General features: G+C 38.7%; 1 protein-coding gene across 1 annotated transcript; it reads left to right on the top strand.

Moving 5' to 3' along the window:
- Window positions 1-7,528: 7,528 nt before the first annotated feature.
- LOC131226914 (ATP synthase subunit beta, mitochondrial-like) lies at window positions 7,529-13,937 on the top strand. Its single transcript, XM_058222618.1, has 5 exons — window positions 7,529-7,537; window positions 12,798-12,873; window positions 12,990-13,078; window positions 13,278-13,601; window positions 13,716-13,937. Exons 1-5 carry the CDS (start codon window positions 7,529-7,531, stop codon window positions 13,935-13,937), a joined length of 720 nt encoding a protein of 239 aa, XP_058078601.1.
- Window positions 13,938-17,714: the final 3,777 nt, after the last annotated feature.

Raw genomic sequence — 17,714 nt, 5'->3', positions numbered from 1 at the left:
TCAGGTTGGGAGCCGACATCTTCTGCCACTATTATCATAATTCTTAACAGCAGAACAGGATTTGTGTAGCCAACCCCAATTAGTTGGGTGAGGCTTAGATGATGATGATCTGCTGAATGTTTTGGTTCTTTATAAAATCTTTGATAACTAAATTATATTTTAGTTCTTCCATGTGATGGCTTTTCTAAATTTTAGTAGCATGGTTTTGTTAGTCAATTAGGTGCGAATTATTACTTTTGCTGTCTAAGGCACTAAAAGAACTTTTACTACTTGCCTCTTAGAGCTGCTGGTGTGAATGAAAAGGACTGAAATAAATTTCAACTGCTTTTAGTACTTGACACATCAGAAAATTTAGTGCTACCTTCTTCCTATGATTTTGGGAATCCAAATTTTGAGAATTCATGTTGGTAATATCTGCACTTTGGCGAGACGTTATATCTGTTCTCACCACAGATGGAGTCTCAAGAGACAAGATATTGATGAACTTCTAATTATGACTGTTATGCATGCAGTCTTATGTGTTGTGTAGCATTCTCAACAAACAATTGGAATCTAATTCTTTCATTTTCTTGTGTGGAAGATAAAGCATTTCTGATTTTGATAAATGCCTTCTACCTTGGGATCATTGTTCGGAAAAGAATAAGAAATAAAAAAGATCCTTCATTTTGGGGCTCTTTATGAATAAATTCTGTGAATGCATGTCTACAAATCAGTTACACCCTGATCCATAGCTCAAGTGGTAGACTGAGTGAAAGATACCTTGTTTCAACACTGAGGTCTTGGTATCGATCCCTAGTGGGGGTGGCTAACAGTGAAGTGTGAACTGACAGTGGGGTTTACTAACAAGCTAACAAAAAAAAAGTCTACAAATCAGTTAGGGAGGAGGTTCTTTCGTGATGAGTTTTTATTTATTTATTTATTTATTTAATGATTCCAAATAAATTATGGTAATGAAGAACCACCCCATGATTTGTAAACCAACCCTCAGATTCTTCAATGGAAATGAAGAGACTTCCTCAACTAATTATGTGCTGCTCATTCCTTTCTATTCGGCTTGGTGTGGTCATAATTTTTTTTTGATTGACCAGAGTGATCGTGGTTTAAAATATTGTTGGATATATGTAAATAAGGGCATTTGGAACTGCGAGTGAGATGCAAGAAGTAAAAGTCAAGGAAGATAACTACCTCCAATAATAATCCAACTCTACTATAAAAGTAGCCATGATGCAAATTGACTTCAAGCCTAGTCAAATAAAGGATGAGCCCTTTGGATATTGGTACTGTAAAAGTTAATGGAGTTCAATTGAGGATGAAAAGAGTAGGACATAAAATGTTATGTAAAATGCTATGTAATAACATAACAAAACCAAATTATGCTAATATGGCTAAAGCTCTCTTAGTTCTAACTCGGATTGACTCCTCCCATTTCTTGTCTTCTTGGTTAACTCTCACAACTCTTCTTCATCTTCTTACATCTATTTACCCAAAGTTTTTGAGGATTAACAAATTGAGTCATAGCATCAGTGTTCACCAAATTGGTCCACATCATTGGTTTCGTTCATTGTGACTTTTAGACATGGCAGTATAGCGAACATTTTCCTTGTAGTCGAGAATGGCACGTGGTTGGGAAATCAAATGACATGGATGAAAACTGCTGGAACACCTGAGTTACTACTGAACTGTCACTCTAAAAAGTGAATTATGCAGCTTTTGTGCTAAGATGGTATGGACAAATATTATTTTATTGTCCCTGAGAGGTCTTTGGAAAGCTCTTGAGCGCCTTGTATGAGTGAAAACATGAATTACCCTAGGAAAATGGAGGTCAATAATTCCTGTCAGTATTGTTTCTTTTGGAAGACAGATCAACATACAAATGGTGTTAAGCTTTTAAAAAAACACATAAATGGTGTTATTTTGAGGAGCTTTTTCTAGATATGGTGGAAGGCCATGTTCATTAAATTACTAGAACAGCGATAGCTTTCTCAAGAAGGATGAGTTAGGATCTATTCCTTTGGTGGACAGATGGAATGAGGTGATGAGTTAGATGGTAAATCAACATGTATTCTTCCCCTTTTGATCTTCACAAGTTAATTCAATTATCGTAGCATTTTCTTTTCAAAGAAAGATTGGCGGTTGAAGGCTACCATAGTAAATGAAGGATATGCCTCACTGGTTGCCCATTAATGTTCTAAATCAGAGTCCAAAAGCTGCTCCGATCAATTGTTGATTAACTGAAGCAACTTGGTTTTGGCCTAACCAAGCCTAGTAAAATCTGATCTGATTTGGGCCTGTAAATTCATTTGACTTAGGTAGGTCAATCGTGACTTAAAGGCAGTTGACTTGACTTGGGTGCATTCCATTCTGAGTCCAAGTATTTAAACATTAACATGGCATTTGTGCTATAGTTGTACGAAGAGTGACATAAAAGTGGCAAAGGATTTGGGTGTGAGAGCGGGGAAGCATCAGTTTCAGAATGTTGGCAAGTATCAGCAAGTTGGAAGTGGGAGCTGGAATTGGAAGTATGATTGAAAGTGGGAGTGGCACCCAGTTAGAAGGATCATGCAACTAAGTCCCTGTGGCCTGAGAGGTTATTAGATCACATTTGATTCGTCGTGTTTGTTGAGGTTTGCTCTATTGGTTCTTGTCTGTGTTGTGCATAGGTTATTTTGCCTGTCACATTAAATAGCTTTTGTATTGCTAATGTCAATGTGAGATTAATGTTGATGTTCTTACAAGAATCATGACATTATGTCAGGGTATCAACTATCATGTGTGTGTAAAGGTTGAGTGGGAGTGGCACCCAGTTAGAAGGATCATGCAACTAAGTCCCTGTGGCCTGAGAGGTTATTAGATCACATTTGATTCGTCGTGTTTGTTGAGGTTTGCTCTATTGGTTCTTGTCTGTGTTGTGCATAGGTTATTTTGCCTGTCACATTAAATAGCTTTTGTATTGCTAATGTCAATGTGAGATTAATGTTGATGTTCTTACAAGAATCATGACATTATGTCAGGGTATCAACTATCATGTGTGTGTAAAGGTTGATTTTCTATTACATAATAGGGCTGCAAATTGGGTTTGGGTGACCAAACCCAAGTCTAGATTAGGTTGTTAGGGTCCTCAGGTGGGGTTAGGGTTGGAAAACTTTGACCTGAATTGAAATTTGGTGGGGTTCGGGTTGAGTTGTTTGTTGGATATGGGTCTCTGGGGCCCGCTCGTGAGCAATCACTAGTGGGTGGGTCCCACGGCTAGAACTCAGAAGATTCTTGGCCGAATATCCATTTTCTAACCCTCTTCTCTGGAACATCAAATTCAAACAAGAAGAGGATTGAGATAAGGGAGAGAGATTAGTTGTGATAGGGATAAGCCCTATCGCATCCAAACTGCTCCCATATCCTCTCCATCCCTCCCTCCCTTTATAAAAAGGGAGGCATTGCCTCGGTATATGTATCCCTGTATAAGAGAATCCCAGATAGAATTTTAAGAAGAATAATGAGTCAAACCATTGTCCATTAGGTTGCTTCTAGATGGTCTGAACTGTTGATCGTGTCTTAGGACTATCCTGACTGTAAAATCAGAGAGGTGATTAGATTCTTTTCAATCTTGTAGTAGTTAGGCAGACCACTGGGCATGAGCCGTCCATCTTCGACTTTGCGAAGGCCCCAAAGATTGTGTAGATACTGTTAGATGTTGTGGGCTCACCCATCATATGTGAGGATATGAGATGAGTCATGACTCATGTCTGATGACTTATGTATTGTAGTCCCAACATATGCCTGGTATAGTCTATTTCACGATGTGGATTGTAGCCATTTGTGTGGACTTGTTACCTACAAAATGCTTTGATTTGATTTAATCATTGCATTGTGCAAGTAGCCAGTCCTGTAGGTGACTTTGTGTCCTTAGCTATCCTCTTGTATATATGAGGATGGGATTGAGTATTGCTATTTTAGTGTACAATGATGAAGGTCCCTAGATTGGTCGGATTTCGTTACGCTAGGAAAGTGGCTTGATCGATTTTGAATTACAGATTTGTTTGGAGAAGATCCTGTGACAACTACACAAAGTTTCTAGAATTATTAATATGAACTTGAAGACATTTGTGTCGTAGTATCGAACACCCCCAAACAACAATTTTCAACTCCCTAAAGCCTCTCGCTCTCACTCATGATGATACTCTCAATCTCTCTCAACTCTCTTAACTCTCTCATCACTCCAATACTCTCATATTCTCATTCTCTCTTTAACTCTCTTGCTCTCGTACCCTCTTTCATCATTCTAATACTCTTATATTCTTTCTTAAGCATAAACTCTCTTACTCTCTCTCTTACTACACTAATGCTGTAATCTTTCACACAATTTTGAGTATATGCAATTAATGCATTCATTTGATTGGTATCTGATTTGATAGGTTTTCCAATTATTGATACAATGGAAAATACAAAAAAAAAATTCAATAGATGCATTCAGAACTCTGAATTACTTATATAGTGAAGTCATCAATCTTATCACCAATTAGATTCCCCAATATAATAGTATTTATCAACTTGCAACACAACACAGGTGACAAGTTATTAAAGATAATCCACTTGTATTCTTTACCACCATCAAACTTAAAATATAATTTGCTTTTGGAATTTGAGTATTATCACATCCTTATATTTCTATGGCAAGCTAAGCCGAAAGTGTGTGGAATGAGGTTCTCCTCCCGTTCTACCCAGCAGATGGTCTTTCTTGATTACTAACACACTTCAATGGACATCTTGTTGATATTTATGCATGTTGGTCACTATGGTCCAATCCACCTTTAATAGAAGGCATGTTGTGTGTGCTGAATTGCCTAAGCACAATTGAGAGTAGGGGTTGAGAAATTCATGATCAGCCTGTTACTAATATACATCCTTGCTATTGGAGCCACAAGAGAGTATGAGCAGCTTAAGAATTCAACCCACTACTTTGTAATAGCAGAATGATGTTAGCAACTTAGCATCGATTTTTGGGCCTTTTGGATCACCACCCGCATTATTGCTTGATTGGATAAAACCACAACTTTATTTTAGCTATGACCACTCACATTTTAAAGGTGTTTTAGAGGACCCATAGTGTATCAAAAATACCTAATGTGAAGAAAATAAAAAAACTACCACGTCCATCATTTAAAATGATGAAAATGGCTTGTAAAAGTTAAAATTGATGAACTTATCATTCTTTTGAGAACTACACTAACAGGCTATGCCATTCCAATTTTTATAAGGTCATTTCTCTCATTACATGAGTGACTCGACAATAACAGTTATTTATTTATTTATTTAAAAATTTTAATTTAATTTAATTTTTTTAAATGAACGTGGACCCCTCAAAAGCACCCTTGAAGTGTAGGTGGCTATATGTATATTCAAAATAAAGTGACGCTAATGCTGCTAGCCAGTTGTTACTAGTCGGTGTTGTGGGCCCCACCATGATGTGTGTTTCATCCATGCTGTCCATCCATTTTCCAAATCATTTTTTGAACACCCACCATTAAAAACTTATTGGGGGCCACAAAAGTTTTGGATCAAGCTAATATTTCCCTTCATCCAGGTCTGTATGACCTAATCAACAGGTTGGATGTCAAATAAACATTACAGTGGGCCCTAGGAGGTTTTTAATGGTGGACATTCAATCACTACTGTTTTCCTGTGGTGTGGTCCACCTGAGATTTAGATCTGCCTCATTTTTGGGATCAAGCCCTAAAATGATCTGGAAAAATGGATGGACGGCGTGGATAAAATGCATACATCATGGTGGGGCCCACAGAGCACTGACCACTAGCCACTTGGCTACTGGCAGCGTCACTAGCCAAACCGCGTCCATAATATGGGTGGTCTTATCCTTAGGAGACTGTTCCTAGCCATGTATTAGACCATCAATTGAAATATTCTACCATCAATTGAAATATTCTATGTATTTTCTCATCTGAACAACTTCTTTTGTGCGTGGTATATCCAAAGTGGGTTCCATCATACTGTTGGTCTGGATTAGTAAACCATGGACTTGTGTAATAAAAATACAGATCAGACTTTAGAAATTGTCATTGGGCACCATATAAAAATGTTCTCACACATCCTTAAGCCCAGTTTTGAAGACACCAAAAACTGAATTCATCTTTGTTAAGTTAACAACAATTATGTATTAGAGATGTTTAGTTAACAACAATTATGTATTAGAGATCTTGATCTCTAATACACTAATGAGTTCAAGAATTACTTATTAGAGGTCAAGATCTCTAATACACAATTAATTACTGTTAATGTAATTGAGACAAATCATTTTTAGGCGTATACCAAGCAGGGCCTTACTGTTGAAAAATGAGATACTTCAAGATTAAAAAAGATATTTTACTTGTATTTCTTGCATACATATTTTGACAGTGGCATATCTTTCTTGCATACTTTGAAAATGAGAATAACTCTTTGACTGTAATCAACTCATGTAATAGACTATTAGATAGCACTTGATTGTAATCAACCTATGTAAGAGTCCATTACATTGCGCATGTGGGAGTTTTGTGCTCTCATTGCTGGTCCCCAACTTGGATAGAGGAGGGTTGCATCAGGTTAGCAGCTGGCCTCAAACTTATGCCATAACTTTCATCATGGATCTGAACAATATGACCTTGAAAAGGAGAATGATCACGCAGAGTGCACTACATGGTAATTATCATGGTCTTGAGTTGTCATGGAGCACCTCGAGTGTGTGGATGACATCTAGCAAATGATCCCAACCATGATGACCGGATGACCTAAAAATTAGCTTGATCTAACATCAGGTGGGCCACAATATACAAAACAATGAAAAATGATAGGCGAGTTGGATGGCATACACACCACAACAGGCGTTGCATTTATCTTGGAGTCTTCTTGATGGTTGTACATTATTCTCTTATGGTGTGCCCCACCCGATACTTGGATTGACTGAGTTTTGGGCCATACCCACTTGATGATTGTATCGACTTGTTGGCATGCACATGCAAAATGGGCCACAATAACTCAACTTTCTAACTATTATCATGGAGTGAAACTATATGCAATTATTCTATATTAAAAACAAGTATAATTTATAATATAGAGATGAGTTCATTTGTGATGATCCTCATTGCCAAGTAGGTCTAACTACATTTCATGTGCTACAATGAAAAACAGATGAAATCCACAGCTCAAGTGGAGATACCTCGTTTCAACACTTGAGGTCTTGGTATCGATCCCTAGCGGGGGTGGCTAACATGGAGTGTGTGTACTGACATGGGTGTGTACTAACAAGCTAACCCAAAAGAAAAAAAAAAGAAGAAGAAGAAGAAGAAGATGAAATCCATACGTAAGATATCTTTCAATTTCACACACCAGATATCATTATACACAGTCAATTCATGATGATTAACAAATAAATGTATTATACCTATCCTTAAATAAATGTTAGTAAACATTTTTATAGTATGCATTCGATAGACATAAATAGAGATTTATTTCTTCATTTGCTTTGATTAGGGGATCAATGAGTCAGGTATGGGTGAGGTTAAGGTTAACCTAAAGCTAACATGTTTACTAAACATGCCAAGACTTTTAACCCAAACCCGATTGATAACCCATTGCCTTGTGGCCTGATCCCACCTACTTAAAAATTCATCAAACCAACCCATTTAATTGTAAATGGGTCGAGCTTGACCGACCCTGCTTGACCTGGCACGACCGCACTTGTTTTAAGAATGGTATATGGGGCTAAGGGTATGCTGGCACAATCCAATTAGTAAACACATACCAAGTTAACTCCATCATGTGAATGTATCTACCTATTGCCATTTGTCTATTAATTTGTTTTGAATTTTCGGTCGGGATGCATTGGTTCATTTGGCCCATTGATAAGCTATATGTTGGTTTGTCAGCGGGTCGGTTAAGGGGTACCCATACCGGCTAGTTCGTGCTGTGGTTCGGTCCCACAATGTCTAAGTGCTAAACTTGACATTCCGTACCTGGGAACTAGTAAGGATAGAGTGTTAATAGATTTGTGTTGGGTTTGTTTCAAGTTTGGGCGTGGGTACAAGTCAGGTTGATCCAACGATCATGTGGGCCACCGCTTGAATTTAGAGGTTTTTGGGTGGTTGTCAATTGTTTTCTATGTTGTGGCCTGCCTAATGATTGTATAGGGCTGATTTTTGGAGTATTACACCATCATGGTGGGGCTCAATGCTCAGTTAAATGGAGTATACATAACATAGTGAGCTCCGGTGAAATAGGTGAATAGGTAAGATAGATAACAACTGAATATCATGTGAATAACTTTTATGCCAAAATGAATAAATTTGCTAACTTTACATGCATAGGGCCTAGTGAGTTACAAAGATATCGGATATCTCTAACGAAGTTGGAATAAGGTTACTCACAACAAGACTTATATAAGAATCAATTGTAAAATAAGGTTATCAATATAGGACTTATACAGCAATGTGCCTCCTAATTATTAGTATAACCTACTAATCCGGTAGAACCTGCCTCGACACGACTGGGCCTGATCCGTTTAGTGGTATTTGAGTACCCAACACGTATCAGCATCCAACCTGACCTGATTTTCAAATGGTTTTGATTTACTAGAATCGGCTCAACCTGATTTATATAATCGGACATAAAAGAATACAATTAAACCTGTTCTTTCATAATTTGGGTATACCAGATACTGCCAGTTTGGGTAACAACTAATAAACCTAGTTATATGGATGGGTTTCGGTCAGGTAGGTTACACGTGAGCTTTATCTGCTTATTTTTAGTAGCCATCTAATACATTTTCCATTTAGCTTGAGCCCAACATGCCTTGGAAATCAATCACATAAGTTGAATGCTGAATCTATTGCGGCCCCAGATTTGATATTTTGGTTTACTCCAATATCTTAGTACTTCTCTATTTTTAATTTTTAAATTCATTTATATTTAAATGAAAAATCATATATTAGAAAGTGGAGAAAATGTAGTGTAATATCCTGCCACAAGAGCATGTTCGACAAATTAAGAAATTTGTCATGAAATACGTATGCTATTAAATGCGAGACCAACTGTCAATAAAATTGTCATGAAATATGTATGCTATTAAATGCAAAGTTTTTCATACATTTTCTATTGAGCCTCAAAATGAAAGGAGAATCTCACTAGTACTGGAGTGGACAATCTCTACTCACCTAAATTAACAGTGTTTCTCATGATACTGGACTATTTATTGCTTTTAGACTCTATTTGGATGACCAAACTTTATTGCAAAAGTGTTGTCTCACTCGGTCAGGATGGTAATATTATCGTCCAACAAGTGCCTAATTATCAAGGTTTCACCTGTATGACATTGAACAGGTTGGCTCACCTTGAGGAATAAATGATGCAAAAATCAGTCTGATCCACTAATCAGCTGGTTTGAACATGTACTCCAACCGGATTGATGGTTATCCAACGTTTTATGTGGTCGGGACCACAAGATGAGTTAGATGTGTTATTCATAGTGGGGCTAACCTGTCGGGTATGTGGGATGTTATACACATGCTGAATGTGAGAGTTAGGAGCTTGTGGGACGATAAAATCATCAAGTATTGGCCATTCCAGGCACACCATTTAGAAGTAAATTAGCATTTCAAGCATTTCTATTAATATACATGCACCATTCAACACTCTTAGACATTGAGATTTGAGGTTTGCTAGCCTTGCATATGTACTCTCTCTTACATAAAAATCAGGTAAGGTCTAGTCATGCCAGGTGGGATGCCCCTATGTGGACATCAAAAGAATGGGTGGTCTTAAATAACTGCTAATGATTCCCATTCAAAGTTGATCTGGGTCCCTCATTAGTGAATCCGCGGCTTCCATACTATAACAGATAGTGCACAGAACCATACGAGTGTCTATATCCAAATCTAATGTATCTCTATGAACTCAGTCGATTAAAGCCTTAATATGAGGCTATTAGGTCAGGGACTTGCTCATCGTGGTGGGTCGGGCTATCTGGTGTCTCTAAGAACTTTTTGATTAAAGCCTAATTCCAAGCCATTGGGTTGAAACTTGCTGATCTTGGTGAATTGGGCCTGATCCAGTGAAATGAATTTCCTTGTTTTCAATCTTTCAATTGCATGACACTTGGAATGCATGGTTTCTTCTCAAGGTTTTGGTTCCTCTATGAAACTAGCTATGTGCCAACATGTCCAGCAGGGTCAGCCAACCCTGAAAGTGAGGGCCCCAAAAACTCAGGCTGGTTTTGACGCATGGAGGGACATGATGAGGTCGATCTTCCTCAGAGGATATCTACTACTCCGAATCCATGGAGCTCTTTGGACCCTTCACAGAGCTTCCTCGAATCCATGAGGGATAAAAGTAGAAATTATTTCTAATAATTTTAAAATAAATTGATTGATTATAAAAAATGAAATTACAATCCTTAAATAATGAGCTCTAACCTAGGAAGGAGTTTTAGACTCAAACTCCAACTCAAACACCCTAAAAACATGATTTATTATAAATATTAAACTTATTATTTATAGATGGCCTCCATTCCTAGACTTCATGGTTTTTGGCCAAAAATAGTAACTAGTAAGTGTCCAATTTGGCCCAACCATGTTATTCTCCTAATTTTTCTAAGTCATTTTCATGTTGGGCACAACTTGTATAACTGAACTAAAACTTACTATTTATAGTCAAAACGAAAATAAATTGGACTTTTGACCGTTGATATGATGGAATCTCACAAATCCGCCGTGGGCAACCCGGCGAAGTGGGGTTGGTTGGCTAAAGTGGCTTCTCCTACCCTAAATTGTTTCCGCCTATGATTGGGCCTTCTCTAGTCTATCTTTGCCATGAAAGTGTTTGCGACTCACTCTACATCAGGTTCAATCATCTGGTGGGCCATTCCATAGAAAATAATGGATAAACACCTAAAACATGATGATTCTATAGGCATATGGATGAGTTTTGGAAGTAGATATAAAACAGTCGTAGAGTATGCTCCCTCAATTTAGAAACACATTCGGAGGATCACCTTTCTTTGCGCTCTGAATTTTCTTTTTAACTTTTGCTCTTGACCTTTTTCCTTAAAAAATAGGGAGCGGATTAGGTTTGGCCCTTACCATGAGGCCCACCTTGATGTATCTATTCTATATTCATGCTGTCCATCCATTTTGTCAGATCATTTTAGGGCATGAGCTAAAAAATGATGAATATCCAAACCTCAGGTTGACCATACTATAGGAAACAGTGGTGATTGACCATTAACAGGGCATAAAAGTTTTTGATCAAGCTAATATTTGTTTTTTCCCTTCATCCAGGTTTTTGTAACCTTATCAACATGTTGGATGGAAAATAAACATTATGGAAACATTAGGTGGGCCCTTTTTTGGCTCATGCCCTAAAATGATATGGCAAAATAGATGGAGTCATGGAGATATAGAATACATACATCAAGGTGGGCCCCATGGTAAGGGCTACAGTCTTGGGTGAGGCGGGGGTCGCACCTAATTCGAATCCACACACAAATTTGTTAAATCCAGGAAATGTGATTTTCCACTTGCACAGAAATTGCAATTGGAAAAAGCATGCAGTCCAAAAGAACACTTGGATGGAGCCCATCAACTATAATTTCAGTAAATGGTACCAACAAGTCCCTATTTGAAACATCTCAAAGACCCATTCTACATATAACAAAGACAATTAGCCCATGGGGAGAGGAAAATAGGACCTGACTAGTGCATTTCTAGAATAAAGGATAAAAATAAAAGGGTGGGGTGCAAATAGGTTGAGTTGGATCAGGGGAAGTTTCGGGTGCAACCCATTTTACAATCGGGTCAAAACGTTGGCCTTATTGGTAGTGGATTTGTTTGGTTTGGTCCAAGCGAATAAAAAAATAAAAAATAAATCCAAATAAGAGCACTTTTTTAAAAAGTAATTGATGTCATTTTTAGAGATTACAACAACTCCATTATAATAGCAATCTAGATTGTTGTTTTAGTGGATCTCATCATAGATTGGCCATGCCCCCTATGGCAAAAGAATGGATGGCTACAATCTTCATGTTTTAAGACATTTGTGCAATCCATTATGTTGGACATTGGATGTGAATTGTCTATCATCTGGAGCCCGCCTTTGAATGGATCGTCCATCATGTGAGCCAAACCTTTAAAGTGGGTTGTCCATCATGCAAGGCTCTTCTTAGATGTGGACCATTCATCATTAGGGGTTGACCTTTGACGTGGACCGTCCATTATTTGGGGCCACTTTAATGTATGTCATCCATCATGTGGGGCCCACCATCAACCTTTATGCAGGGCCCTCAATGTCCACTACCCATCACATGGAATCCACTTGATTTGTCTAGAAAATGCCATCTGGACAGGGTAGTCAACATGATTCTGTCCTAAATAGTGCGCAGAAAAGTATGTTCAGGCTTGAAGTTTTATTGTCTGTATTTGGACAGTGATGCATTTGTTGTCCAAAATGTGAGGCGGTCTGAACACACTTTTAGGATTTCAATTTTGGGCTTAATGTTGGCAAAGATCTATGCCTTTTAAGTTGTTACTAGAAAGTACATAATGGTTTCATGAGTTTCATAGGTTTGAAACTGTTGATCTGTAGTTTTTTATTTGATTTTCTTTGTTGATATGTGTGGATGTGGTTCTTTTAGTTTTTTACTTTATGACTTCCTGGCTGTTTATGTGTTGTTTGTGTTGTATTTGCTTCATCTGTTCTTGGGATATCAATGATGAATTTTCTTTTCCTTTTCTTGTTTATGTTTAATTGTTGTTTAGGTGCCTGTGGGTAGGGCTACCCTCGGCCGCATCATGAATGTCATTGGGGAGCCGATCGATAAGAGGGGTGAAATAAGTAAGATTTTTGTGCCCTTGCTGAGTTTCATTTATTAATTGGAAAATGCTGTTTTATTTATTGTAATTTTGCTTCATGCACACCATGTTTTATATTGCTGTTTGGTTGTCCAACAGAGACCGACCACTTTCTGCCCATCCATCGTGAAGCTCCTTCCTTTGTTGAACAGGCAACTGAACAACAGATTCTTGTGACTGGAATTAAGGTGTGCTTTTCTTTTGACAATTTTTTTATATTCTATCTGATATATTGAATGTTTGTTATTTATTTCTTAAAACTGCACGTATTGGAGAGTTCCAAGTAGTTGACTCCCTTTTTTGCATGTTTCACAAGCATGGCATTCGGTGTTGTTGGATCTTAGTGCCTATTTCAATGACTTTGAATCTGACTTTGTAACTGCCCAGGTCGTGGATATGCTTGCACCTTACCAGAGAGGTGGAAAGATTGGGTTGTTTGGTGGTGCTGGTGTTGGGAAGACCGTGCTTATCATGGAACTGATTAACAATGTTGCCAAAGCTCATGGTGGGTCACGGAATAATGGGGAAGCCCATTTTGAACGCTTCTTTGATTTCTCTATTGCTTACTTTAAAATTTTTAAAAAAATAATTAATTTCATCGCATCAGGTGGTTTCTCTGTCATTGCTGGTGTTGGTGAACGTACCCGTGAGGGTAATGATCTATACAGGGAAATGATTGAGAGTGGTGTTATTAAGCTTGGAGACAAACAGGTCTGTATCATTACATCTTATTCATGATTTGTTATGATTGGCACATCCATCCGCTGTTCGTTATTCTCATAGGTTATGCATTCATTCTCTTCATCTCTGTTTCATATGCTGCAGAGCGAAAGCAAGTGTGCTCTTGTGTACGGGCAAATGAATGAGCCCCCTGGTGCTCGTGCTCGTGTTGGGTTTACCGGGCTGACTGTAGCTGAGCACTTTCGAGATGCTGAAGGGCAGAACGTGCTTCTCTTCATTGACAACATTTTCATTTCAGCCAAGCAAGTTGCCTTATTTATGAATTTATTGAAGATCTGGTCATCCTTCTGCATGGTATTATCATAATGAGAATTTTCTTTTTCAGGCAAACTCTGAAGTGTCTGCTTTGTTGGGTCGTATCCCATCTATTGTCGATTACCAACCAACATTGGCTACTGATCTTGGAGGCCTGTAAGAGCGTCTTACCACAACAAAGAAAGGTTCCATCACCTCTGTCCAAGCTATTTATGTGCCCGCTGATGACTTGACAGATCCAGCTCCTACAACTACCTTTGCTCATCTTGACGCCACGACTGTGTCATCACGACAGGTTTGTTTATTTCTCTACTAATCCTAAGCTGCTGTTTCACTGAAGGATTTCTTCTATGTTTGGCCCCCCATATTTTATGGCTATCTTCTAATTGACCCAAATAGCTGGGACAAGGCTATGTGACACTGATGGTCATTTTCTACTTGTGCCTAGATCTCAGTGCCTGGTATCTATCCTGTTGTCGATCCTCTTGATTCAACCTCTCGTATGCTTTTCCCTCGTATTTTAGGACAAGAGCACTATAATACTGCTCGTGGTGTCCAAAAGGTTCTCCAGAACTACAAGAGTCTTCAGGATATTAGTGCAATTTTAGGAATGGATGAGCTCAGTGAAGATGATAAGTTGACTGTGGCTCATGCCCGTAAAATTCAAAGGTTCCTGAGTCAGCCATTCCATGTTGCTGAAGTGTTCACAGGTGCTCCTGGAAAATATGTTGAACTGACAGAATCTGTTGTCAGCTTCCAGGTAAGGAATAAAGAAATTCTACCTCGTTGAATGGGCATTTATTTTCAAGTTTTCTTTTTCTGTCTAGAATATGAATATTAAGAAATTTGGACCAGTGGAAGATTGGCAGATAGCATTAGCATATCCTCATCCCTCTCTGTTGTCTACATTTAACATATATATTGTTCTAAAATGTTACTTGTAGAAGCATTGTAATTTCATTGTATGTGCATTATAGAGGTATACAATTACCTATAAGACAAAAGGAAGAAAAAAGAAGAGTATAAAGTTCCGATGTGGCTCTTTTTGATAGCAATGAAAAGAATGTCACTGCTAAATTTTGTGATGATGGGTCACACCAGCAATATTGCAAATGCTAAAGTAGCTCCAAGTCGGGTCCATACTCCATCATCACCATGACTAGTCATATCCATGGAACATTTTTCTCTCAAAGTTCGGAGTTACTCGGGTAGGATTTCTTGCTAAAAGTGGTGTCTTAATTGCCTTTGAAGATTTGTAGCTGGCAAGCTAAGTGACTGTTGAACACAATGTAGGTCCCGCCTGCATTGCGTTCTGATGGTGGCAACAATACCTTTTATGTTTAGTGGCACTTAGATTGTAGCCAAACCTGATTTTGGCCACAATTATTTAGTTCTGTGACTGCACCATCCACAATAGGGCCTCCAGATGAATGGACTGAATGTACGGATATTAGAGTGCTTGATGACTAGCTTAAAGTATACGAGCTTTAATGTTAAGCTTCAGTGACACTTTTGCTGTAGCAATTGCTTTTTGACCACACCTGACAGTAGCCAGTGTAGGCCTGACAGATAATGAGCTTATATATTGGCACTTTGTGTTGGATGCTTTGCATTCCCAATTTATTAGTAAATTATCAGTTAGTGTGTTGGCCACAGACAAGTACTTTCCTTTCACAGACTTGTGTTGAATCTATTTTTTTTCCTGGTCAAATTGTTTCATACATAGCATACAGATTCTATTAATTTAACACTTGGCTCTTCACTTCTTATCATGTCTTTTAATGCACATGGTTTTGTCATGGTTGACAGGGTGTTTTGGATGGGAAATTTGATGATCTTCCCGAACTGTCATTTTACATGGTGGGAGGAATTAAGGAGGTCGCTAAGGCTGAAAAGATTGCCAAGGAGTCTATGACCTAATGGGCTAGTTTTCCTGTTTTAATGAATAATTTGATTGATACAGTCAATGCCTGTATCCAAATTTGCATTTTTGAGGTCACTGCTATTTGGCTTTCCATTTTCGTTTTGACAGGATTGTGTTAGTTTCAGGAAAAAAGCGATGGCTGGCCCTCAGGGGCGCCTCCTTTTTATCTTAATAAAAAAGAAGCGGACATGTTCATAAGTACTTGTGTTGGATCATTGAATCCCTTTCATATACATTAGCTTCTGGTGCCTTTTTTATTTTGTGCCAGTCGGTTGGATGTTTTATTGGTGTAATTGGTTTTTTAAGCATAACTGATTTCTGTTGACAATTTAGACAATGCAAAGAAAGGGCTGGGGCTAGGCCACCCAGTGACATCTATTGCAGGTCAACGGCCCAGCTAGTCAATCATGTTACTATCAGCTTCCATTTGAGATATGCTGAAACCTTTTGTGAAATTCGTTATTACGTAGTAGGTTTAACAGGGAGGTTTGCATCTTTTTCAAGGTTGTGATCCATCCTTTCATGTAATGGCCCATCTCAGGATGGTCTATGATCATCAAGATCTGTTGTGTTGAAATCTGATAGATTCCGACCGTTGTTTCAAGCGAATGTTTGCCTTGTGAGGGTATTGAAACTTTGATAACCTGGCCAAGTGGTTCATCGAGGTTGGACCTTACCTTACGGATGAGATGCGTGCCTCACCACATGTTGTGGAAGGAAAAGTGATTTCCTTATCTTGATTTGTAGCTGGGTGATGGTGATAGCTTGGCTGAACCAGATGGTCCAATGGGTATCTTACGCCTGGCATTTGTTGTGACCGTTGTGTGACAGCAAATGTTGTATGAAGCAGCCAAGCAATAAAAATGCGTGAAGTCCAGATGTAAACATAACCATGGTGTTTTCTTTTCAAAACATGCACTAGATGAAACTGTTGCATTGTAATGTTGTTCGCACTTAGCGAACTAGATCATTCATCTTATAGGCTATGTTTATCTTTTCAACCTTTAGTTTCTCCCGTCATCTGCCACGACAAATCAGAATCGGTAATTGGCCACGATAATTGGCCTCGATCGATAATCAATAATCGGCCATAACGAATCAGAATCGGTAATCGACCACGATAATCGGCCTCGATCGATAATCGGCAATCGGCCATGACAAATCAGAATCGGTAATCTACGATGATAATCGGCCTTGATCGATAATCGGTAATCGGCCATGACAATTCAGAATCGGTAATCGGCCATGATAATCTCCTGGCCCGGGTATCGCCTCGGCGCACGAGACGCGGCGTCAGAACTGCAGCGATGGCGCGATCGCAAGGGTACAAGTCTCGGGTTGAGCAGACTCTGCAATACAGGATACGACTCAAGGTTGCGCGCAAATGCCGATAACATATCACGGGTCACCGAAATTCGACCGGGAGGACCACGAAAGCATACGGAATGGTACGGCCTAGGATATGGGTCTCACATTGCCTACCGACAGTGCCAATAGCCACCTGGCTACTGGACGGTATTCCATGGGCCCACTATAATGAATATTTTTTTATCCACACCGTCCATTTACTTTTCCATCTCATTTTAGGGCATAATCTAAAACGAGTAAGATCCAAATCTCAGGTGGACCATGCCACAGGAAAGTAAGTGGTGATTAAATGGCCACCATTAAGAAATTCCTAAAGCCCACTGTAACATTTATCTGTCATACAACCTATTGAAAAGGTCACGCAGACTTGGATGAAGGGAAAACACAAATATCGGCTTGAACCAAAACTTCTTTAACCCTTAGTAAGATTTTAATAGTGGGCCTTCAATCACCACGGATTCCTGTGTTGGGATTCACCTAAGGTTTGCATCTACTTACCTTTTATGATAATGTCAAAAATAGAGATGGAAAAATAA

This window comes from Magnolia sinica, chromosome 15, assembly GCF_029962835.1.
Source record: "Magnolia sinica isolate HGM2019 chromosome 15, MsV1, whole genome shotgun sequence".
NCBI classification, from domain to species: Eukaryota; Viridiplantae; Streptophyta; class Magnoliopsida; order Magnoliales; family Magnoliaceae; genus Magnolia; species Magnolia sinica.
Note: the sequence above shows the minus strand (reverse complement) of the source record. Positions and strands in the feature narration are given on the sequence as shown.

Excerpts from the sequence above, each read along its gene's own strand:
- LOC131226914 (XM_058222618.1), top strand. Across the intron at positions 12,874-12,989 it reads CGATAAGAGGGGTGAAATAA|AGACCGACCACTTTCTGCCC; the intron begins GTAAGATTTTTG and ends GTTGTCCAACAG. Across the intron at positions 13,602-13,715 it reads TTAAGCTTGGAGACAAACAG|AGCGAAAGCAAGTGTGCTCT; the intron begins GTCTGTATCATT and ends CATATGCTGCAG.